This window comes from Capsella rubella, unplaced genomic scaffold (assembly GCF_000375325.1).
Source record: "Capsella rubella cultivar Monte Gargano unplaced genomic scaffold, Caprub1_0 scaffold_4, whole genome shotgun sequence".
NCBI classification, from domain to species: Eukaryota; Viridiplantae; Streptophyta; class Magnoliopsida; order Brassicales; family Brassicaceae; genus Capsella; species Capsella rubella.
This window is the reverse complement of record NW_006238920.1, coordinates 7,545,229-7,567,424: the sequence shown is the minus strand read 5'-3', so window position 1 is coordinate 7,567,424 and position 22,196 is coordinate 7,545,229. Positions and strand designations below refer to the sequence as shown.

The 22,196-nt window shown below is 34.9% G+C and overlaps 6 protein-coding genes across 7 annotated transcripts; 4 read left to right on the top strand and 2 right to left on the bottom strand.

The window, feature by feature from the left end:
- Nucleotides 1-427: 427 nt before the first annotated feature.
- LOC17887691 (GDSL esterase/lipase At2g30310) lies at nucleotides 428-1,696 on the bottom strand. Its single transcript, XM_006295932.1, has 3 exons — nucleotides 1,070-1,696; nucleotides 692-950; nucleotides 428-621 (listed from the first exon to the last, which is right to left on the bottom strand). The coding sequence occupies exons 1-3, from the start codon at nucleotides 1,694-1,696 to the stop codon at nucleotides 428-430; spliced, it is 1,080 nt and encodes a 359-aa protein (XP_006295994.1).
- A 2,474-nt stretch (nucleotides 1,697-4,170) lies between these two features.
- LOC17887711 (protein NUCLEAR FUSION DEFECTIVE 4) lies at nucleotides 4,171-6,024 on the bottom strand. The gene is made up of 3 exons (XM_006294006.1): nucleotides 5,735-6,024; nucleotides 4,898-5,680; nucleotides 4,171-4,600 (listed from the first exon to the last, which is right to left on the bottom strand). The coding sequence occupies exons 1-3, from the start codon at nucleotides 6,022-6,024 to the stop codon at nucleotides 4,171-4,173; spliced, it is 1,503 nt and encodes a 500-aa protein (XP_006294068.1).
- A 4,132-nt stretch (nucleotides 6,025-10,156) lies between these two features.
- On the top strand, nucleotides 10,157-13,406 carry LOC17889139 (vacuolar-sorting receptor 2). The gene is made up of 14 exons (XM_006296051.2): nucleotides 10,157-10,190; nucleotides 10,431-10,847; nucleotides 10,967-11,378; nucleotides 11,465-11,745; nucleotides 11,818-11,906; nucleotides 12,001-12,070; nucleotides 12,142-12,225; nucleotides 12,303-12,379; nucleotides 12,454-12,535; nucleotides 12,612-12,694; nucleotides 12,773-12,839; nucleotides 12,917-13,045; nucleotides 13,121-13,227; nucleotides 13,311-13,406. The coding sequence occupies exons 1-14, from the start codon at nucleotides 10,157-10,159 to the stop codon at nucleotides 13,404-13,406; spliced, it is 2,028 nt and encodes a 675-aa protein (XP_006296113.2).
- Nucleotides 13,407-15,583: 2,177 nt separating this feature from the next.
- On the top strand, nucleotides 15,584-17,108 carry LOC17888573 (protein LURP-one-related 7). Its single transcript, XM_006295007.2, has 3 exons — nucleotides 15,584-15,898; nucleotides 16,234-16,434; nucleotides 16,725-17,108. The coding sequence occupies exons 1-3, from the start codon at nucleotides 15,671-15,673 to the stop codon at nucleotides 16,848-16,850; spliced, it is 555 nt and encodes a 184-aa protein (XP_006295069.1). The 5' UTR covers nucleotides 15,584-15,670; the 3' UTR covers nucleotides 16,851-17,108.
- A 247-nt stretch (nucleotides 17,109-17,355) lies between these two features.
- Nucleotides 17,356-19,494, top strand: LOC17890164 (U2 small nuclear ribonucleoprotein B''). 2 transcript variants are annotated; one of them, XM_006296345.2, is made up of 5 exons: nucleotides 17,356-17,498; nucleotides 17,844-18,016; nucleotides 18,667-18,760; nucleotides 18,875-18,948; nucleotides 19,063-19,494. In XM_006296345.2, the coding sequence occupies exons 1-5, from the start codon at nucleotides 17,426-17,428 to the stop codon at nucleotides 19,330-19,332; spliced, it is 684 nt and encodes a 227-aa protein (XP_006296407.1). In that variant the 5' UTR covers nucleotides 17,356-17,425; the 3' UTR covers nucleotides 19,333-19,494. The 2 variants fall into 2 exon arrangements, with proteins under 2 accessions (XP_006296407.1, XP_023639799.1); XM_023784031.1 differs by having other exon boundaries at nucleotides 17,372-17,498; nucleotides 17,879-18,016.
- A 140-nt stretch (nucleotides 19,495-19,634) lies between these two features.
- LOC17887771 (probable WRKY transcription factor 25) lies at nucleotides 19,635-21,809 on the top strand. The gene is made up of 5 exons (XM_006295518.2): nucleotides 19,635-20,074; nucleotides 20,264-20,365; nucleotides 20,469-20,998; nucleotides 21,084-21,245; nucleotides 21,325-21,809. Exons 1-5 carry the CDS (start codon nucleotides 19,835-19,837, stop codon nucleotides 21,461-21,463), a joined length of 1,173 nt encoding a protein of 390 aa, XP_006295580.1. The 5' UTR covers nucleotides 19,635-19,834; the 3' UTR covers nucleotides 21,464-21,809.
- The last annotated feature ends 387 nt before the right edge of the window (nucleotides 21,810-22,196 follow it).

Sequence of the window (22,196 nt, the reverse complement as noted above, 5' to 3'; positions counted from 1 at the left end):
CATTTGATTATAATTTATAGTGTAATTAAATTTTGTATTGAATGATTGTCATAAACATTTATTTATTTATTTAAAAAAAATTAAAGCCTTAAATATTTTTCCACCAATAAGGAGAGAGTGAAACCTTACTTTTATATATATGATTCTTTTAAACTTCTTTTCCATTCTTAGAAAATGAAAACAAGGTTTTCCTAAAACTTTACTTTGTTTTTAGATAGAAAAAAAAACTTTTATACTAATCAATTATACCAAATATATAATATTGTTTATCATGATGGGAGTGTTAAATATCAAATATAAGAAAATCCATTATATTATAATCCAACATACAGCACCCGTTAGACACATAGATCCTCACAGGGCAATAGATGTACGTGTACCGTAGGACAACAATACATTGATTAATTTCGTTAAGTTATAGTGTGACTTAAGCCTTAAGCCACCCTCGTATCTGAGTATCCACAAAGTTGCCAAGGTAGTTGTAAGCAGCTTCCGAGGGATGAATTGAGTCCCAAAACAAGTGATCGGAGTGATTCGGACAAGTCTTTGTAAGGGGATTGCACATGAAGGTCGTCTCCATGTATCCTGTTCCGCAACATCCTTTCTTCGTCTCCTTGAATCCTGTTCCGCAATATATATTAGGAAGATTGAGATTTAGATGACTTGCGTGACAAGAAAGAGTGGTATATACCATATTTGCTAGGGTTTTGGATCATGTCCATCACAGGGTCGTATACGTTGGCGTAAAGGAACTTGCTTCCGGGTAAAGACGCTTCAATCTCAGGTAGTTTCTTTACTAGTTTCTGATTGTACAGAACGGAGTCTTTGTTCTCTTGTTCGACACATAATCTCAAAATATTTCTCGTATTCGCGGTCATTTGGATCGGTAAGCATCCCATTGGCGGCAACCCTCCAACCACAATGTTACGGCAACCTAAACTATAAAGCTCCTGCACACACAAGAGGAAGAGATTCAAGAGTCAAGACCATATTTATAATAAAAATAGCTCAAAGAAATCTCAACTACATGTCTCAGACCTAGAGAAAACAAAGTATATGAGATTTTTACCCGGACAAAACCGTCAAGCCTCTTGAGGACAAACTCTTGGTAACCATAGATAGTAGGATACTCGAGACGCCTCGTGGGGATATCATAAAAGTTCAAGATGAAATCGTTAGGCCCTGCGCTTATGACCACTAAGGCGTTGTTAATGATCTCCATTGCTTTCTTGTCTCCTACGATACCTTTGAGACGAGCAATGTAATTCTTGAACATTCTTGGCTGTTGAGAGACCGGGATAGCCTTGCTCGATAGCGAGGTCCTGTCATCGTATCCCGCACCCGCTGATGCGAAACAGACACCGGTGACAATGTCTTGGTCGGAGATGTTCGGTTGTAGAAAGGGAGGAACAAACTCTTTGATGTTAAGTTTGGAGGCAATGACGTCAGAGATTAGTTTCCCGTTAGAGAATCTTCCGCTAGCTTCATGGCCAGGGGAATCAACACCGTAAGGGAGATGCTTAGCCTTGAAGACGGCTTGTAAATGGTAGTTGTTGTTGCCTGTGTCTGCGGTTGAGTCGCCGAAGATCAGAATCGCTGGGAAAAGCGGCTGCGTTGTGGCATTTCCAGCCGCATTGCAAGACACGAGAAGTGTTGCAACATAGAGACCAAACACTACAGTTTTGGATGTAGACATTGTCAAAGTTATTTAGATTTGTTGATTTTTACTTTGCTGAATTAATTTGGTTAGTAATTTATAAGGGAATGAGCTTTGACCCTCTGTATGACTTGAGTTGGTTTTTGATTCTCTTATTTGTAAGTTTGTTTTCTTGAAACTGAAAAACAAAAGATAAAAAAGAAAACAGGATCTAATTAAAGATATAATTAACTAGCATGGACAAAAACAGAATACAATTGAAACTAAATTGGTCAAAAAGTAAAAAAGAAAATTTGTTGGTCAGTGTGTAAATAAAAAGACAGAATAATTAGCAAAGAAAAAAAATTGCTGTTAGAATTAACAAACGTATTTATATAATCTAATGGATGTATTGTTGATTAACTTGTACTATATATTATGTTTGTATAAATATTCTGAGGTACGGTATAAACCAAATCATTCTCCTTAATTCTGATATGGGCCAAAATTTTAAATGAATGTTTATCTTCAAGGGTCTCTCCAAGCTCCATCCATATTGTGATTGCATACAATTAACTGGTTTGTTAACCTAGTTTTCATTCAGTACGATGTGTTAATTACTCCAAACAGGTTTGTTAACCTTGTTTCATGTTTTATGTATAAAATAACCCTTTGATAACAGAAAAATTACAAATATGTTCACTTAGCACATGTCATGCCTGAAATGCCAAATTTGCACAGCATCTTTTCATGTTAAAATTCCAAAATCGACAAGATTTATGGACAAATCATACACATATTTCTAGTGGTATATTTAAAGGCGGCTTCTGGAACAAGAAAAAACAAAACAATATCGAAAATGTATATGATTTATCGTTAGCGACAAAAATAGTCGTGCCCATGTCTATGATTTACTAATATAGCAACTGATTTAATTATTCCAATAAAATATATTTATAAAAATGTTGAAAAATGAATGTTTATGTAAATACCCACTAGCTAGTAGTTAGTCATGTACTCATGTTACAGACCGTATGTAATTTGGTTAATTTTTTTATAACGCTTTCTAAATTTAGAATATTTTCAAATTAAAATTCATTAGAAGTGTGAGTGTAAGATTTGGCCAAGCCACCTCAGTGGCCACGTACGGTGTCATTTATTGTAAGTTGTTTCGTGTGGACTTAACCATTGATAATGACACCAAAATTTAGAAGAATGATTATATTTCTATCTCCAAGTTATTTACACCTGGTTGAATATAATCACATCTTAGCTTGATTAATTATTTGTTTTCATTTCATCTAGCTTATATTAACAATTGCATATGATTAGATACCTAGATTTTAGCACTCAATAGAAAAACTAATCACATATGTATCGTGTTACTATCATGTTAAATTCTTAAGCTAACTCGAAATTGTAGCTATTATCTATTGATCACCTATTTGTTCAACAACTCTTTTTATCATATACTACAACTTACTACTTACACTGTTACACATTCTTAAACATGAGTAAACAATTTAGCGTAAATATGAATAGACATTCCTGTAAAAACTGTCGTACGTTCACAATAAGTCATTGCAAAAAGTTATATGGCGGCGCCATATAGGTATGAAGCCGATCGATCAAATCTATAAGTTCCGCGTAATACATTGCATGTCTTGATCTCGACCATACATGTCTTGATCTCGACCATATACATATATTTGGTGTAGATCTCTTTTGTGGGTGAGAACGTTCCCGTCGTCTCTCTCTCAGCATTATGTTTCAAACCGACGTCTAATAATAACTTACACCAAATACAAAATATCTGAACGACACGATATAGAGTAATGCAAAATAATTCGATTTAGGTGAGAGTATATTGATGATTATTGCTTGGGTCCTCAATCCCAAGAAAACCTGGTTCACGTTACAACTTACAAATCAAAATTTTTACTTAAAATAAGAGCCGCATGATCGATTTCTTAGACCCCACGTTCGACGACCCAACAAGAACATATCAACAACAACGTACCAACAGAATATTATGTTTGCATATATTAATTCGACTCACCAAAAATTTCCTCAAGTCCTTTTTTTCCACTAATAATCAAACAAAGTCGTTTTAATTTCTCCAGCATTCATAAATGATCCATGCACTATTTCAGCAACAACAAACTAAAAAAATTTTTTTTATTAAGAATAATAATGATAATAAAAATAATTATTATCATTAAGAATAACAATTGATAATAAAGGATCTTTATTTTATTTTATTTTGTTAAAATAAAGGATCTTTATAAAAAAAATCGATTTCAGTATACATTCTGCTTCTCTCTATCTACTTTTTACATTCTTTATACTAATCCATATACAAAAAAACAAAAACCTGTCTATATCGGTTACTCTTTAACCGGTTTACATCGGTTTAAATAACAAAATTATGGATGTTACCAAAACATATTGCTTTGCCTGATAAAGACGGAAAACGCTACGTTTTGTCATAAAAAAAACTTGTTGTGGTTGTTGTTGTTGTTGTTCAACTTCTTCTACGGCTTATGTGAATAGAACTTACGGTTGCGTACATACAAAACGGAGGCGAGAAGAGCGGCGATCGAACAGAGCATTCCCCAAAACACCAAAGTGGTTTGAAAGCAATGCATCCCAAAACACTTGCCGTCATCTCCGTAAAGGGAGGCTCCGTCGCGGTAAACTTTAGCTGCTAACGTACCGAAAGCAAAAGATCCAATAGGAATGTTTGAGACAACAATGTTGTGGTTAACTCCAAAATGCTTCGTCCCAAAAAGCTCCGCAGTCGTTGTCACGGATAGTGACGTCAAGGCTCCGGAGAAGACTCCGATCACCGCCGTGCTAACAAAGAGAGAGATGTCAGAGTCGACGAGGAGGAGGAGAAACGAAGCTACCATGGCTACCAATGAAACCGCCATAGAAACAGGACTTGATGGCATGTATTTGCTTCTGTAATGAATAAAATATTAATTAGCATTCGGACAAAAACTAAAAAATAAATACATATTAAAAGATTTCCGAGAAATTAGGGAATTGATTAAGTGTCGATTTGTCGAAGGTTTATTCGATGAATGAGACCAAACACGTAGATGCAAAGTATGCAACATAAGTTATAATTGTTATACGTGCTAGGTCAACGTAGTTTTGTATTATTAAGGAATAATTGATTAGGTTTTAATTAATTTCTAGCTTGCTAATTAATCAAAAGGGTTAAAAGGGTTTAAAAGTAAGTGATTTTTTTTTTACCTAGAGAAGAAGTAGTCGAGTAACGAAGGAAGCAAGCGGCCAAAAAAACCAAACGACGAAGACAGAGCAACCAAGGAACTAGTTGCGGTGCAGCCACGAGACTCAGCGATCTGACCAAGATTGTTCATAAACACTAGCCCAACCGTTGGACCGCATAAGTAAAGTCCGAAATATATCCAAAAATCATGTTTCTTCCATAGTTGTGTCCACTCGACCTCTTCTTTAACTCCAACTATTGCCTTCTCAAATTCTTCTTCTGCTTCTTTGGTGTTATCTTCTTCTATGACTTGGAATTTCTCGGGAGCTTCAAGATCGTGTACCTTTTGGTGTGTTTTTCTAGAGGACACAAGCTCTTTGAATACAACTCCTATTGGTATAGCGAGAGGAGCAAGAAGAAACAGAGCAATGCCAACTAGTACTAAAACCGCAGGAGCCGTGAGAAGACTCGTAGCCACGGCGTAAACCCCTGTGGCTATAGTCACCACGAACAAAACGATGAACCCTACTTTAGCATCCTTTGAAGAAGACGTCGTGTTGTCTCCTCCGTGTCTCCTCAATATAGGAGCCGTCACGAGACAAGCCACCAATGGAACGAGTGAGTTGAGCAAGAGATAACCAGAAGCTGCTTCGCTTGGAGACGAGTTGAAAAACGAGTTAACCATGTCGGTGTATATCTTCCCACTCAAACCTTGATAACTCGCCGTGATCCCCACGGCAACTTGACGGTTCACCGGGAAACTGTTGATCGCTACGATGTAACAAGCCGTGTTGATCCAACATATACTGTTCCCGGCCAAGAAACTCAAACACCAGATCTGTGGGAACGACAATGTAAACATCTTTTTGGCGATGGAGAGATACTGGAGACCGTAGCCGGCAAACCCTAGTGTACCTCCGGCGAGAAGGACAAGAGGGAGAGGAAGATAAACGGCGGCGATCCCGGAGATGAAACCGAGTACTTTCCCGGCGTCGGAGGCGAAAGACAGATAGTTTAGCTTAAACTGAGAGATAGAGAGAAACTCTTTGAGCTGTGAGGAGTAAGCTGGGAAACTCAAGTTAGTGCCATTGAAAGATTGAAGCCAGAGGACAGCGACGAGGCTTAACCACCTTAGAACGTTGGGAGACATATTTGTGTTCTTTGAGTGATATAGAAATAAAAGAAGAGATTGTGAATATAATGAGCAATACTTAGTTGAGGTAGGAGTTGTATTTATAACAGAGAGATTATATTACGATTTTGTAAATTTTAATAGGATTTGGATGTTGTGGTAATGAGAAGAAAGATGTGGTTAGTTTAGTAATACAAGAAAAGGAAAGAAGAGGTTGGGTTTTTTTTATTATATGTTTAATTTAATGCCTTTTTCACATCATTATCGAAACAAAATATATAAATACTTGCATTATGTGCTTATAGAAAAAAAAACTGAAAATATATTCTTACGATACAAAAAAAAAAATACTAATTTTGTCTAGTCAAGAGGAAATTCATGCCCGTCAAATACTTTTCCGAAATTAAGTTTAGATATTCTCCTTTAACAAACTAAATTTTCTTGTCATTTTTTTCACTGGTTTAAATATTTATTTAATTCAATAGATATGTATGTAATCTTTACTTAAGAAATAGACATGATTTTTGTAATAAAGAATCTCTGAAATATTGAATATGGATATATTTATCTCTAATTTTAACATGATTTATCTTTTATCTTTACTTAACCAAAAACCTTTTTTTTTACAGCACCAAAAGACATATTTCTGATTTCTAGTGTTTACTGACAAGTGTTGTTCACTATGTAAAAGATCCATACTATTGCTATTTCATTTTAGTAATTTTTTCATATATCAAAATCTATACATGATTGATTAGTTTATAAACTGTTAATATACGTTTAAAAACTTACAAACTTGTTTTTTTTTCTTTTCTTACAAACTTGTTATACTTGTTTTTTTTATATGGAGTTATATCTTAATGTGAATGAATCATTAGTGATTCTTTAAAAATAATATATCAGGAGGATTTGATTTAAAGCTATAATGAAAACTTTTTGGCTATAAACATTCGTTGCAAAACACATAACACACGAAACATAAGTTTAACTACGCAAGTGATAGGGAAAAATAACCCAAGAGTTAGGGGAGTGGATAAAAAGCAAAAGTTATTAAAGTTTTTTCCCACAAATTTACATTTGTCTTGGATTGGGTAGGCAAAGCCGCAAATGGACTGGTACTCAGATTTTTTCCAAATGTTTTTTAATCGTCTTGTCGTGAACAAATGTCTCTTTGAAACACTTGGGTGTCCGTGTTATACGCACTTCGTTAACATGGTAATTATAATTCTGATAGTTAATTTTTAGCTTAGTTAATATTATGTAAAACTCAAGATTTCAACAAGAATTCTACACATAGGACAACCATAAGAATTCTTGTTGAAATTTTGAGTTTAAGATGTAGTATTAGATATAAGATGAATAAGTTTTGTAACTTTTGAAAGATGGATCAATTATGTAATTATGAAAAGTTTACAAAGAAATGTGGTTTATGATCATGTGCTTATTAGAAGTAATAAAAGAGAAGGGGACGTATGCCGACAACATAAATTTGTTAAACTAATTACATTCTTGGTATATGCTTATCATTTTCATCCTTTATTTTTTTAGAAAGTTTTTGGCTATTACATAGTCAACTAGTCTCTCATTTATTCATTATATAACAACCACAAAAACAAAATTAAACATATGAGTAAATGAAAAGAGAAAATAATAATATGTGAGTTAGGGAGGTAACTAATTAGATAGAGAAAGCACTAATAGTCAGATGGAAAGCCAAGATAGGCAGAACATTAGGTGTGATAATTATTAGAGAACTAAGACATAATTAGTTATAAATCTGTTTTCCTTTTGTATTAGAATTTAGAAGTTATTTCTTTATTTTTTTATGGCATATTTTTGCCTTTTGAGGTACTTAAGAAGATTCATACTTGATCAAAATTTGTATATCTATAAACTCTAACATAAAATATGCAATATTATAAAAGTAAATGTAAAATATTAATAAAAAACTAAACGAGATTAGTGATGTCATTAGGACCACAAGTTTAAGTAAACCGTCTAAGCTTCAGTCCATACCATTTAGAAAATCAGATTTTGCAGACTGAATCTAATGGAATGGTTTAACCTTAAGATATTAAGGATATAAGATCGTCGAGCACCATTATGATCATTTTTAATTTGGCTTAAATATGTACATTTGGTATAATGCAATGTACCTTCCTTTTTTAACTTTAAGATATTAAGGACGGCGAGAGCACCAACATCTTCAATGAACATTATGACCATTTCAGTTACCTTTGGCTTCTTAGATTTGTACATTTGCTATAATAATGCTATGTGTAATCTGAACACTATGAATTCTTTATAATTTTTATTTAATTTTCATTTCTGCACTGGAATCTTGAATTTTGATAGATGCATTGTCCCATGGTTTGAAACACTAACTATATCGAATTTAAATCCGGATGTTAACAAGATAACAGTAGACAACTTATGAATTACAACAAAACACGTATTGAAATAGACTAAGACCATTTAATTTAATTAATTTCTTCAAGTTCAACATGACTGATAATACTTACAACAAAACACGTTTTGTGTGACCAAATTAAGTACTTGTATTGAATATATATATGTAGCTATAATTCAACGCTAAAATTCGCTCATTTATTTGTACTTTACACAATGATAGGTTAATATTCAACTATTATTTAATCAAAAGTCTAACCAATTTAATTAATTTGTTCGGCACAATTATTCAAATTCTTAAAAACATAACAGAATTCACTAATCAAAAGAAATTGGCATTATAATCATAGAATATAAATGTACTTTTCATTCTCTTTTTTTTTGGTTTTGTTGGTAATATTAAAATTAAACAAATGGCCTTGTTTAACGGAAACGCACGAGCATAGCATTAGCAAAGGTTTTAGGATCGAAGCCGTCTCTCGCCCGTCATTGACCAACTTTTTCATTGTCGCTTTGGCCTATGGTTTATACGTGGGAGCTAGGACAATGTACAGTGTAGTTTAAGATAATCAGATTCTCATTGCACATTAATATATTGAAGCCATAAATGGAAAAAACTTTTTTTAAAACTGGGTTTTAGCTTTTGGTTTTTGGATTTTAGTATTTGGTTTCTAAGAACATGAATCTTTTGCAGTTTTTTTTTATTGGTTTTTTAGTTTTAAATTCTTAGTGTAGATTTTAGGTTTTCCAAAATCTTGAATGGTAATTTGATTAGTTGTTGGTTGAGAAAAAACAAAAACCCTCATAAATAGGTTTCTCTAATCGTAAGTGTTCTTCTCTTGTTTTTCGATTTTAACTTTTAATGTTTTAATTTTTAATTTTTAGATCTTTTAGCAAAAACCAAAAACTATATATTTAGAAGAGAAGGCCAAAAACTAAAATCTAAGAACAATAATTAAAAACCAATTTATGGTCTAAGATTTTTATTTTATTTTTCTTTGAAAACGGGTAAAATCTCTCAAAAAATAAATTCCTTAATTATCTTGAAAACCAATCATGAATAGAAATAAATTAGATTTTTTTTAAAACTCAAATTATACTTAAAAACTAGTAAAAACATTCGAGGTTGTTGAATATAATATATAGGGAGAAAACAAATACGAGGAAGAATGTTAAAGACAGCAAAACTAAGAAAGAAGTCGTATCTCGTTGGTTGATGTCCAACTGTTCAGATAGTTTCCAATAATTCTCAGAAGCCACCAACTGATCCAGTGTTACTCCAGTTGCCACCAATTCAACTATTAACATATTTTATATGTAGTCAAACTAAAACATTTGCTAACTACTACCTTAATTTACACATAAACTTCGAAACACATTTGGTGATATATTCGTACTTATTCAATCGTTTTTTGTTTTGTTCACTACTTCAAATTTGTAAAAACAAATCGCACACCACCATTTCGATGTCAGATTATAGCATATGGGAACCAATAAAACCTTTATAAGACTAGGATTATAAACACTTTTAACAACTACTATAGCATGACAAGAAACACTTTTAACAAAATTTTATATAAATCCTATTAGTAATATTAGTACTATAGTTTACAGTACTTATATTACTAATAAATCCCTCGAAGTTCAACATTTATAAGTCAATGTATCTTTCAATAAAACAATTTCGTAGGTGAAATTTAAGTATATACATAAATATATGTATGGAACTAAATTTTCTAAAATGAGAGAACACGTTGATGTGGTAACACTTAAGGGTTTGTAGTTTTAAAACATGATGTGTATGTTATAGTTCTCTCTTAAGCGTCTCCTATTTTTTAGTTAATTATATATTTTAGAAACTCTCAACTCTCAACAAAACCAAAAACTAAAGCTTAATTTAATTGGATCTCTGAAACAAAAATTCTAAAAAAAAACAAAAAAATAAACAAACACAAACACACAAAAATATAAAAGTCTTCCTTTTAACGCTGAGATATTTGCTCACTGTTTGACAGTTTCAATTCTTTTATGGTTGGGCAAACGAAGCCTTTTCGAACATTTTTGTGGCTATCCATTCACGCATGCATGTTTACACATTAATCCTGAAAAAGTTTATCTTGCGATCACGTTGATCAAGATGAAGAATGTAGGGTTAGTTGTAATAGTATGGATTATAGTAGGGTGGAGTTCGTGCATGGGAAGGTTCGTGGTGGAGAAGAACAACCTCAGAGTGACTTCACCAGAGTCCATCAGAGGAGTTTACGAATGTGCTCTCGGAAACTTTGGTATCCCTCAGTATGGTGGAAGCATGTCCGGTGCGGTGCTTTATCCCAAAGCTAACCAAAAGGCTTGCAAGAACTTCGCCGATTTCGATATCTCTTTTAGATCTAGAGTCGCTGGATTGCCCACATTCGTCCTCGTCGATCGGGGAGGTACTTTTCTCTTCTTGTTTGATTATTTCGTTAAGATTAGAGACAAGACTTGCGATACAAGAAATTTGCAATAGGTGACTTTTGAGACAAGGCATCTAAAGTTGATATTGTTGTCTCAGATTGTTACTTCACTTTGAAGGCATGGAACGCGCAAAGAGCAGGTGCCGCGACTATTTTGGTGGCAGATAATAGGCCTGAGCAACTCATCACCATGGACGCACCAGAGGATGAGACGACAGATGCAGATTACTTACAAAATATCACAATTCCTTCAGCATTGGTGAGTAGGTCTCTAGGGAGTGCCATCAAAACGGCCATAGCTCATGGTGAGCCTGTTCATATAAGTTTAGACTGGCGGGAGGCTCTTCCACACCCGAATGATCGAGTAGCCTACGAGCTATGGACCAACAGCAATGATGAATGTGGACCAAAATGTGATGCACAGATCCAGTTTCTTAAGAGGTTCAAAGGAGCTGCTCAGATTCTTGAGAAAGGAGGCTACACTCGCTTCACTCCCCACTACATCACATGGTATTTCACTTGTTAACTTTACAATATAGTAACATTCAACACACTGATAACATAATAATTTTGAATCTATACTTCTATATATATAGGTATTGTCCAGAAGCATTTTTGGCAAGCAGACAATGTAAATCACAATGCATTAATGGGGGAAGGTATTGTGCTCCCGACCCTGAACAAGATTTCTCAAGGGGATACAATGGGAAAGACGTGATTGTTCAAAATTTACGCCAAGCATGCTTCTTTAGAGTGACTAATGAAAGTGGGAAGCCTTGGCTTTGGTGGGATTATGTCACCGACTTTGCCATTCGTTGTCCCATGAAACAGGAGAAGTACAACAAGAAATGTGCTGATCAAGTCATTCACTCTCTTGGTAACTTTACATATCTTGGCATAATCTTACTTTTCATGTCTTGAGACCTTATAATATGTTATTTTCGAGTAGGAGTCGATGTGAAGAAAATAGACAAATGTATCGGCGACATTGAAGCCAATACCGAAAATCCTGTTCTTAAAGAAGAACAACATGCACAAGTTTGCTTTTTTTTTTTTCTTCTTCTTCAAGATATGTAAAGAATTCAAAAATATCAAAAGTCTTAACGTTTTCATTTATTGGTAATTTTGTTAGGTTGGAAAAGGCTCACGAGGAGATGTGACGATACTACCAACCATTGTGATAAACAATAGACAATATAGAGGTTAGAAACAAGCAAAGATTCTAAATGTCCAACTCAAAATGTAGTAGTTAATTAACGTATCATTGCTATAGGGAAGTTGCAGAGATCAGCCGTGCTTAAGGCTCTGTGTTCAGGGTTTCGTGAGACGACCGAGCCACCTATTTGTTTAACCGAAGGTTCTCTTTACTTGATGTACATTTTCTATTTGGTTCATTACATTTAATTTCTGGTCTTGGATACTTTGTTTGGACAGACATAGAAACCAATGAGTGTTTACAAAACAATGGAGGGTGTTGGGAGGATAAAACAACTAACATTACAGCTTGCAGGGTACTACAACAAACACTCTTGTTTGATTACATGTTAATCCTTAAAATGAGTGTTATATTATTGTAATGTTTCAGGATACTTTTAGAGGAAGAGTATGTCAATGTCCCATTGTTCAAGGTGTTAAGTTTCTTGGCGACGGTTACACACATTGTGAAGGTAAAAAATGTTCAACTATATATATATATGACATGGTTCTATAAGCTTCACATGATTAAATTTCGATATTGTGTAGCTTCGGGAGCATTACGTTGTGGCATAAACAATGGAGGATGTTGGAAACACACTCAAATGGGAAAAACATACTCTGCTTGTCGTGTAATCTTACAAATCTCTCGACTAACTAAACTTGTTTGTTTTGACATTTCCTAATTATAAACATTATGTTGTTTCTAGGATGATCATTCTAAAGGATGCAAATGCCCTCCTGGATTCAAAGGAGATGGGCTAAAAGACTGTCAAGGTATTAGTTAGATTAAGCTAAGAAAACATAAATCAGAGTCTTGAAATCAAACTATGTTGACATACACATAATTGCAGATGTGAATGAGTGTGAGGAGAAAACAGCGTGCCAATGTCGAGGATGCAAATGCAAGAACACATGGGGAAGCTATGAATGTAGCTGCAGTGGAAGCTTACTTTACATAAGAGAGCACGACATTTGCATAAGTACATATTTACAAATCCATGCATCATATTGTTTTGGGAATAAATGATCATCCACTAATCATTAGTTGTGTACAGACAAAGATGCAAGAGGAGATGTAAGCTGGGGAGTGATATGGATAATAATAATGGGACTTGGTGCAGCTGCTTTAGGAGCTTACACTATTTATAAATACAGGATTCGGGTAATTATTTATATATATCTCAAAACATTATGATACATCTTCACTATGTATATGTATTAATTGATTGGTGTGTGTGTGTGCAGACATATATGGACTCAGAGATAAGAGCGATAATGGCGCAATACATGCCTCTTGATAATAATCCTAACAGTCAACCTTCTTCTCAACTTGAGTTGTAAGAACAAACACAAAAAAAAAGTCTTCACTCTCAAGTCTCAACCTCAAACATTGATCTTATATATATACATGTCTTTTTTATTGCTTTTATATATCATAGATTAAGGCATCATTAAGCACTATATATTAAAAACCACATTAGTCAGGTTCCATCTGATACACGGTTTTATATATTTGTTATTTTTGGTATCGGTTATTAATAAAACATCATGTACACAATTAGAGCAACATTATAGGTAGTATGTTAATGGGTAATTCTCTAAAATACCATCATTTTTGTTTTTAAGACAAAAATACCACAATACTAAAATTAAATTTTAAATTTTCAAATTGAAAATACCACACCCTAAGAAACAAGCCCTAGCTTGTATTGAAAGGTTCAATTTATCTTCTACGTCTAAACTGGTGAGTGTACGTGTGGACTTGATAGCCCAGCTCTTCTTCTCTTTAATTTAAGAAACACTTAGAATTAGAGCTGTCAATTGGTCAGTCCACCGCCCATTGGACGTGTCCATACGGACAATTTTGTTTATGGGCTATATTTGGACGGTCCGTAATGGACATGGGTCAAAAATATGTCCATGTCCAATAAAGACCATGTCCATCTGGACAAGCCCATGGACATTCTATTTTTATTTTTGTTGTTTTTCTTCATTAAAATTTAAATTAGAAAGTAAATATTGCCGTTAAAAGCGCAAAATCACGTTTTCTGCCAAAAATGTAGAATCACATTTTCTCGCTAAAAACGCAAATTATGTTTTCCCCCTAAAAACGCAAAATCACGTTTTTTCGCCAAAAACAAAAAATTACGTTTTTCCCGCCAAAAACGCAAAAAAAAAATACGTTTTCCCGCCAAAAACGCAAAATCATGTTTTCCACAAAAATGCAAAATCACGTTATCCGCCAAAACGAAAAAAAAAAACACCTTTTCCCGCCAAAAACGAAAACATTAGGTTTTCCCGCCAAAAACACAAAAATATATTTTCATAAAGATCAAAATTTAATTTTAAATTTTTTAAAAAGTTAAACCCTAGAACTTTTTGAAGATTGGGCTGACCACTGTCCATATGGTTTTGTCCATCATGTCCATGGACAAATGGGCTTTTTGACCAGTTGGACCATTTTTTGTTTGGGCGTGTCTATTGTCCGTCCATAATAGTTTGGACTATACAAGCCCATGGACGGCCCGCCCAATTGACAACTATACTTAGAATTGTATGATAGGTTTGAATCATGAACATAACTTGCTTTGCATGAACATTAGAATTTTATGAAACCTAAAAGAATAAGCATATGTTTTCAGATGTCGAAACTCAACAACTTGGATTTTGCTGCTCTTAATCTCTCAGGAGATAATTACTTACAATGGGCGTTGTATACTAAGGGCATGTGCATCGGAGGGACCGATTTCTGGTCCCAAATTTTTTTTTTTTTTTTTTTTTTTTTCTTTTTACATAATTAAAAAAAAAAACAAAAAAAAAATTATTCAATCGCGGGCCGCCACGTGTCAGTGGGGCCAGCGAATGGAAGAGGGACAGTCCCGTTTAAAGGAACGACCCGCACACAAAATTTTTTTTTTTTTTTTTTTTTTCTTGAAAAACTGGGGGACTGCCATGGGACCTGCCAATGCCCATGGTCTAAGATTATTTTGAAATCAAAAGAGCTCGGTGAATGTGAGGTAAGATTAAATACACCAACTTGCTTTGACCCAATTCGTTAGACATTAACTTTCATTGACCCAACCAAAGTAGACATTTTTTTATAGTAGATATGTGAGGTTCATCGCGGGTTAAGGAGGCGGGTTTAGAATGAATGCAATGATTTTGATTTCGAACTGATTCATGTAAACAGATATGTATGTGAATGAGTCTAGTATAAATGTTGACATGCTCTCTGCCAGAAATGTATTGGTCCAACATGGACCAATCTTTCTTTTAGTCCTCAAAGACTGACAAGTTTGATGGTAATGCAGAGGATGTGAATGAGTCTAGTATAAATGGTCATACCTGTCGTTTGTGTTACATTCTGATTCAGAAACACTGAAGCCCATCATTAGTGTTAAGGCTGTGAATAAAAAAAAACTTATGCCTCTCTTCGATAAATTTAATATTAATTAAAATCAAATAAAAACTTTTAATAGTAAAAAACCGAGACTTTGATATTTCAGTTTTGTCTGAGAGAAAAACAAAAAGCGTTGAACATAAGCAAAGCCTTGTTTGGTCTTCTTCTTCTACCTATCGTTTCTGACTTGTTATTAGACAAGTGAATGGCTGAGTCGGAGACTCCGACTTCTTATCATCCTGACCCCGAGGATCTCCGGCGTATACCAGTCGATCTCTTCGCTTCCAAGAAGCTTCCCGACCTCTCCTCCGACGATCTCGGATTTGTCGATTCTTCCGAAAATCTCGTCTTCATCCTCCGCAAATCTTCCTCCTCTTTGAAATCGCTCCTTGATTCTTCCGGAGTTCCTCTTTTCTCCATCTCTCGTCTCCGTGTAAGCCTCCTTTATTCCGCAGTTTTGATCTGATTTTTGCAATTCTTATAAAGCTACTTGTTTAAGAACAATTCATAGCTTCTTAACAATTTTATAGAGTTTGGGAATTTTGTACAGTGATTCTCATTACATAGTCCACACATAGTTTCATGTTGCATTTGTAAGAATCGTGTATAAATGGTGAAATTTTAAATCTTTCAGTAGATATATATATACCATTTTGGATTGTTTGGGTTTAGTTAGTTTGGTAGGTGTTTACAGAGAAACTTAGTCATTGAGTTGGGATATACACATGAACTTAAAACCTCTGTGTGTGTATGTTTTGGGGAATGTAGAATGGAGTTTGGGAATTACATAAAGGGGATATCGAAAAGCGTAAGGATTTGGTGTTAACGGTGAAGCGGACATCGAAAAGATTCAGTAAGACAGAGTTAGAGGTCTCTTTTGCTGGAGAATCGTCACAAGTTCTTGTAATCAAAGGTTGCCCCTTTCAGAAATCATGTACCATTTATAGTAAAGACTCCATTGTTGCGCAGGTAAAGAAAACACAATCTTCTTACTGACATCAAATGTTTCATCTCTAAAATGCTAGAGCTTTTTGTGTTGCTGCACTGTGTGAATTCAATAGGCAAGAAGAACATGAAATACTTTTTGATTACCGGGTTTGGATCATGGTTGATGATGGAATATGTGATATGTAGTTATGGTAAAGCATTGAGCCTCACTATTGTATAAAACATATTGAGCACCTTTAGTTTCATTTCTAGTCTTGTGCTTGAAATTTTTTCCTCAGTTTGATTTTGTTCCTTTTTGTTTTTGGTGGCAGACGAGTTTGATGTACAAGCTGAGACAGATTTATGTAGGGAGAAGCAAGTTCCGGCTAACGATATTTCCGGGATCCATCGATCATTCTCTAGTAGTCGCAATGGTAGCCGTGTTTCTTCAAGGCTGAAAAAAAATGAAAAATCCTCAAATTTATATTACTACTACTGTAAAAGGAAAATGTGACAGAACAAAAGGCGTTTAGTTGATTGCAAATATTTGCATCCTTAAATTGCCTTTTGTTTGATTCATTCGGCTCACACTTGAATTTTTGATACGACGAGAATCTCAAAAAAAAATCGGTATTATGTACCAATGGTGTTTCATGAATCTTATCACATGAATATTGAGATCAAAGAAGAAAAAGATTTGCACTTTAAAAAGTTTAGATTATGATTTGCTGTTAAATTCACTATGTTTTTTTTTTATAAAGACCATCTGACCCCTCATTTGATTCTAGTCGTCTATCCGGTCCAATTTGAATTCGGTATACGGTCGAATTTAATCCGGTTCGTCCGGTACGCTCATTCTTTGGTTGGTACAAGAATTGTGAAATCGAATATGAAACGCCGTCGTTTCCCTCGGAAATTGAATCGCAGCTAAATTCTTAAATCTTCTTCATTCCCCAACATTAGGGCTCTCTCTCTCTCTCTCTGAAATTTCTCAGTCTCGTATCGTCATCGTCTTCGCGGAGCTCAATCGAAGATGTTAACTGCAGATATACCACCGAATCAGTCTATCTACATCAAAAACCTCAATGAAAAGGTCAAGAAAGAGGGTAAATTTTCTCTTCTCTCTTATCTGATTCGTCAACTAAATCTCAAAACTCGTAGATTTCGAAACCCTCAATGAGCTGCTTCTACCATTGATTCCAGCTTAAACCCAGCTTTAACAGTGCTTTGAAGTTAGCTTTTATTGTTTGATTTTAGCTGTTATGGAGTGTTCGTGTCTAACTTCTAGGGTTTTAGAATCGTATTGAATCTATCGTGACGAGGTTATGAGGAAGATATATGTTGATGTTGTCTGTTTTCGCTCATTGATGTCTTTGGAGAGGGCTAGTGTTGTTTGGCTCAGGGCGGAATCAGTTTTGATGTTAAAGCTAACGTGGTTTTTGTTTTCTCAGAATTGAAGAGATCTCTTTACTGTTTGTTCTCTCAGTTTGGGAGGATACTTGATGTGGTTGCTTTGAAGACTCATAAGCTCCGTGGACAAGCTTGGGTTACGTTTAGTGAAGTCACTGCTGCTAGTAATGCTGTTCGTCAGATGCAAAATTTCCCCTTCTATGATAAGCCAATGGTCAGTATCCATCACTTCTTTGTTTGTTTTTATTAAATCGCTGAGTATCAATCCCTATGTAATTCCCATTTAATCATTCTTCTTGTGTGTTGTATTAGATTGATTGAAGTGGTAAATCATAAATAGTCTGTATGTCTGTGCGATTACTAGTAATTTACAGTGGATCGATCTTTAGTCAGAATAGGGATAGATAAGACAAGTCAACTAGATTTTACATCCTTTCTTGAGAGTGCCTTTGCCAAAAAATAGAATATATACTTAGGGATAGGGAGGAGTATGCTCTTCTCTAACTTCTCCACCCTTTCATTTTAATAGTCTCACTCGGTTAAGAGTGCATGTATATTTTGACTTCTTCGAAAAATTGGGCCAGAAGGGGCTAGCTGCTAGAGTAGGTTGCTCGAGGAGGCTGTTAGGGTAATAACCCAGCTTATGTGTTTAGATTTTGTTACTATTGATTCTAATAGACACTTCTCAATTACATTCTCTTCTGATGTTTTCAGTCAAAATGTTTGATCTGTTTGTTATACTTGTATATATATATAGTTTGTTAATTACATCTTACCTCTTTTGGGTGTATGTAAACTATTTGACTACTTCCAGTTAAGTTGAAACTTATTTTTCATACTTTTTATGTGGTCTTTTGAGTGCAGCGCTTACAATACGCAAAAGAGAAGGCAGATTGTATTGCCAAAGCCGAAGGAACTTTCGAACAAAAAGATAAGAAGAGGAAGCAAGAAGAAAAAGGTTTTAAACCTTGTATTTTCTTTTTGCATTTTGTTGTTTAGATTTTGGTCTAATGATTAACTATGAAATTTTCACTTGTATCTAAAGGTAACTAACTACGGTTTGTACTTTCAGTTGAAAGAAAGCGTGAAGAAACCCAACGACCAAACACGGCTAATGGCCCAAGTGCCAATAACGGAGTCCCTCCGGTAAGTGTTCTTGTTCTCACCTTTTTCAGAACAATCTTCTGGTTGAATTCTGTAGTAACTGGAAATGATGTTGATTATCTTTTTGTTTTGTCTCTGTGTCTTCTAATAATGCAGCCTCCGTTCCAGCCGAATGGGCAAGAAGCGATGCCACCGAACAACTTACTCTTCATTCAAAATCTCCCACACGAGACAACAAGCATAATGCTTCAGCTTCTCTTCGAACAGTACCCTGGATTCAAAGAGATAAGAATGACCGAAGCAAAGCCAGGAATCGCCTTTGTAGAGTTTGCAGACGATGTTCAATCTTCCATGGCAATGCAAGCTCTACAAGGTTTCAAAATCACTCCCCAGAATCCAATGGTCATCTCTTTTGCCAAGAAATGAGTTTTGTGTTCCTTTTTGTTTATTATCGTCTTTTGAGATTAGACAATACTGTACCAAAACCTGGTGTGTGTATAACCAACGGTTCTATTGTGGTAAACAAGAGATTGTTCCGGTTTGGTTTAATCATTGATAGAGACCCTTGAAACGCGGTTTCACACTTGACGATTTATTACAATTTAGAAGACGACCCAACCTATCAAAAAAAAGAATATCTTTACTGGTCAACCATTTTTATATTTATATAAAAATGAAATTTAGGCCAAGTAGATAAAGACAAGAAGAGAGAGAGAAACAAAAAAAAACAAAAAAAAAACCTTGCTCGATACGCCACCGTCGTCGTCTTTACCCAATCTTAAAATCCTCTGTTCAACATCTTTCTAGTTTTATCCTCTTTTTCATCTCATCTCATAGATCATTTCATGATACAAAAAAAAGTTTCTTCTTTTAGCGAATCCTCTGTTTCTGAAAGCTTTTAAAGTTGTCTCCTTTAATTAAGACCAACATGTCTTCGACTTCTTTCACCGACCTTCTTGCTTCTTCCGGCGTTGACTGTTACGAAGATGATGAAGACTTGAGAGTTTCCGGGTCGAGTTTTGGTGGGTATAACCCGGAGAGAACTGGGTCGGGTTTACCTAAGTTTAAGACGGCTCAACCACCTCCTCTTCCGATTTCACAGTCTTCTCATAATAACTTCACCTTCTCCGATTTCCTTGATTCTCCTCTTCTCCTCAGCTCCTCACACGTAAAGCTTTCATCTTTTTTTCCTCATCTATCTTTATGGTAAAAATGGAAAGAACAAAAAAATGTTGTGTTTTTATCAAATCTGTAATCTATGATGTTCTGTATTATTGGTATTTGGTTCTGTCTTCAAACAATAAACTAATCTAAATCATTTTCTTTGTCTTTTTGTGTGTGTTTTGTTTACTTGCAGAGTTTGATATCTCCAACAACAGGAGCGTTCCCATTTCAAGGCTCAAACAATCTCTCAGATTTCCCATGGCAGCTACAACCGCAACCATCAAACGCTTCTTCTGTAAGTGTTTCTTCCTTATCTAGCGTTTTTGATACATCAAGTCAAAGCAACTACATTTTTCTTGTACTAAACCGAACTTTCCTTCTTGTTTTTTCTTTTCCAGGCTTTGCAAGAAACGTATGGTGTTCAAGATCACCAAAAGAAGCAGGAGCTGATTCCTCGTGAGGTTGCAACACAAAACAACAATCAAAGTTTTGGATCAGATCGTCAGGTCAAAGTACCATCATACATGGTGAGCAGGAACTCTAATGATGGTTATGGTTGGAGAAAGTACGGTCAGAAACAAGTGAAGAAGAGCGAGAACCCGAGGAGTTACTTCAAGTGTACTTATCCCAATTGTGTTTCCAAGAAGATTGTTGAGACTGCTTCTGATGGTCAGATCACTGAGATCATCTATAAAGGAGGTCATAATCATCCTAAGCCTGAGTTCACAAAGAGACCATCACAATCTTCATTACCATCATCGGTTAATGGCAGGCGCTTGTTTAATCCTGCTTCTGTTGTTAGTGAACCACATGATCAATCGGAGAATTCTTCGATTTCTTTTGACTATAGTGATCTTGAGCAGAAAAGCTTTAAATCAGAATATGGTGAGATAGAGGATGATGATGAACAACCTGAGATTAAGAGAATGTAAGTAGTTTCTTGAATTAGTGGAATCAAAAGGTTTGTTCTACTTGGGTTTGAAAATGACAATTCTTTTGGCTTTATGTAACAGGAAAAGAGAAGGTGAAGATGAAGGCATGTCTATTGAAGTAAGCAGAGGAGTGAAAGAACCAAGAGTTGTGGTTCAAACAATAAGTGACATCGATGTTCTTGTGGATGGCTTTAGATGGAGGAAATATGGTCAAAAAGTTGTCAAGGGCAATACTAATCCAAGGTTGGTTATACTACAGAACTTAATTTCTCAAACTATAAACTTGTTTCATGTTTTCTAATCCCTTCCTTTCTTATAACAGGAGCTACTACAAGTGCACATACCAAGGTTGTGGAGTGAGGAAGCAAGTGGAAAGATCCGCAGCTGACGAGAGAGCGGTTCTCACTACCTATGAAGGAAGACACAATCACGATATCCCAACCGCGCTACGTCGCTCATAATAAAACAAAATTCTTGGGACTTAGTCATTAGTAATCTTATCTAGGATTTGGAAGAAAGAAAAACACTTACTATGGCTTATCTTTTGTGCTCATTCACAGTTTGTTTATTTGTTTGTTACACAGTCAATACTTTGTTTTGTACAGAGTGGTAACTACTTGGTAGTTTTTTTATTTATCATCTTGGCCTTATAGAAACCTTCCTTCTCATCTGTGTGACTTTAAACACTTGAGAGTCCATTTTAGTTCTTGTGTGTTGCTCTTTTGCTTGATTTGTGTACATTTATACATTCAAGCTTCATAAGCAATAATAATAGTATGTAACCCACTTTGCTTGATTGGTGCAACATATCTAGCAATATTATCTCCATATCATACGATTTAATTTAAAATATTAACTTCTTAATCCATTATTAGAACTACGAAGTGAAACCAAACCACAAATTTAGAATGGTGGAGATTATGCTGAGAGAAGATCAACCGAACATAAAAATAGATTGAAATAATAAATAGAAACAACAAATACAGGTTCATCTTTCTTCTTCCTTCTCTCTCTCTCTTCCTCTCTGTGTCTCTGTGTCTTCTTTCTTTGACCTCACCAAAAGTCATAGGACCAATCTCCCCTTTTCTGTGTTTTAACTGAAAACAAGAAGTTACCCTTTATTACCATAAGTAAAAAACAGAGTCCTCTGTTTTCTTCTCCATATCATTAACGTAACATTGCACAAAGCAGCAT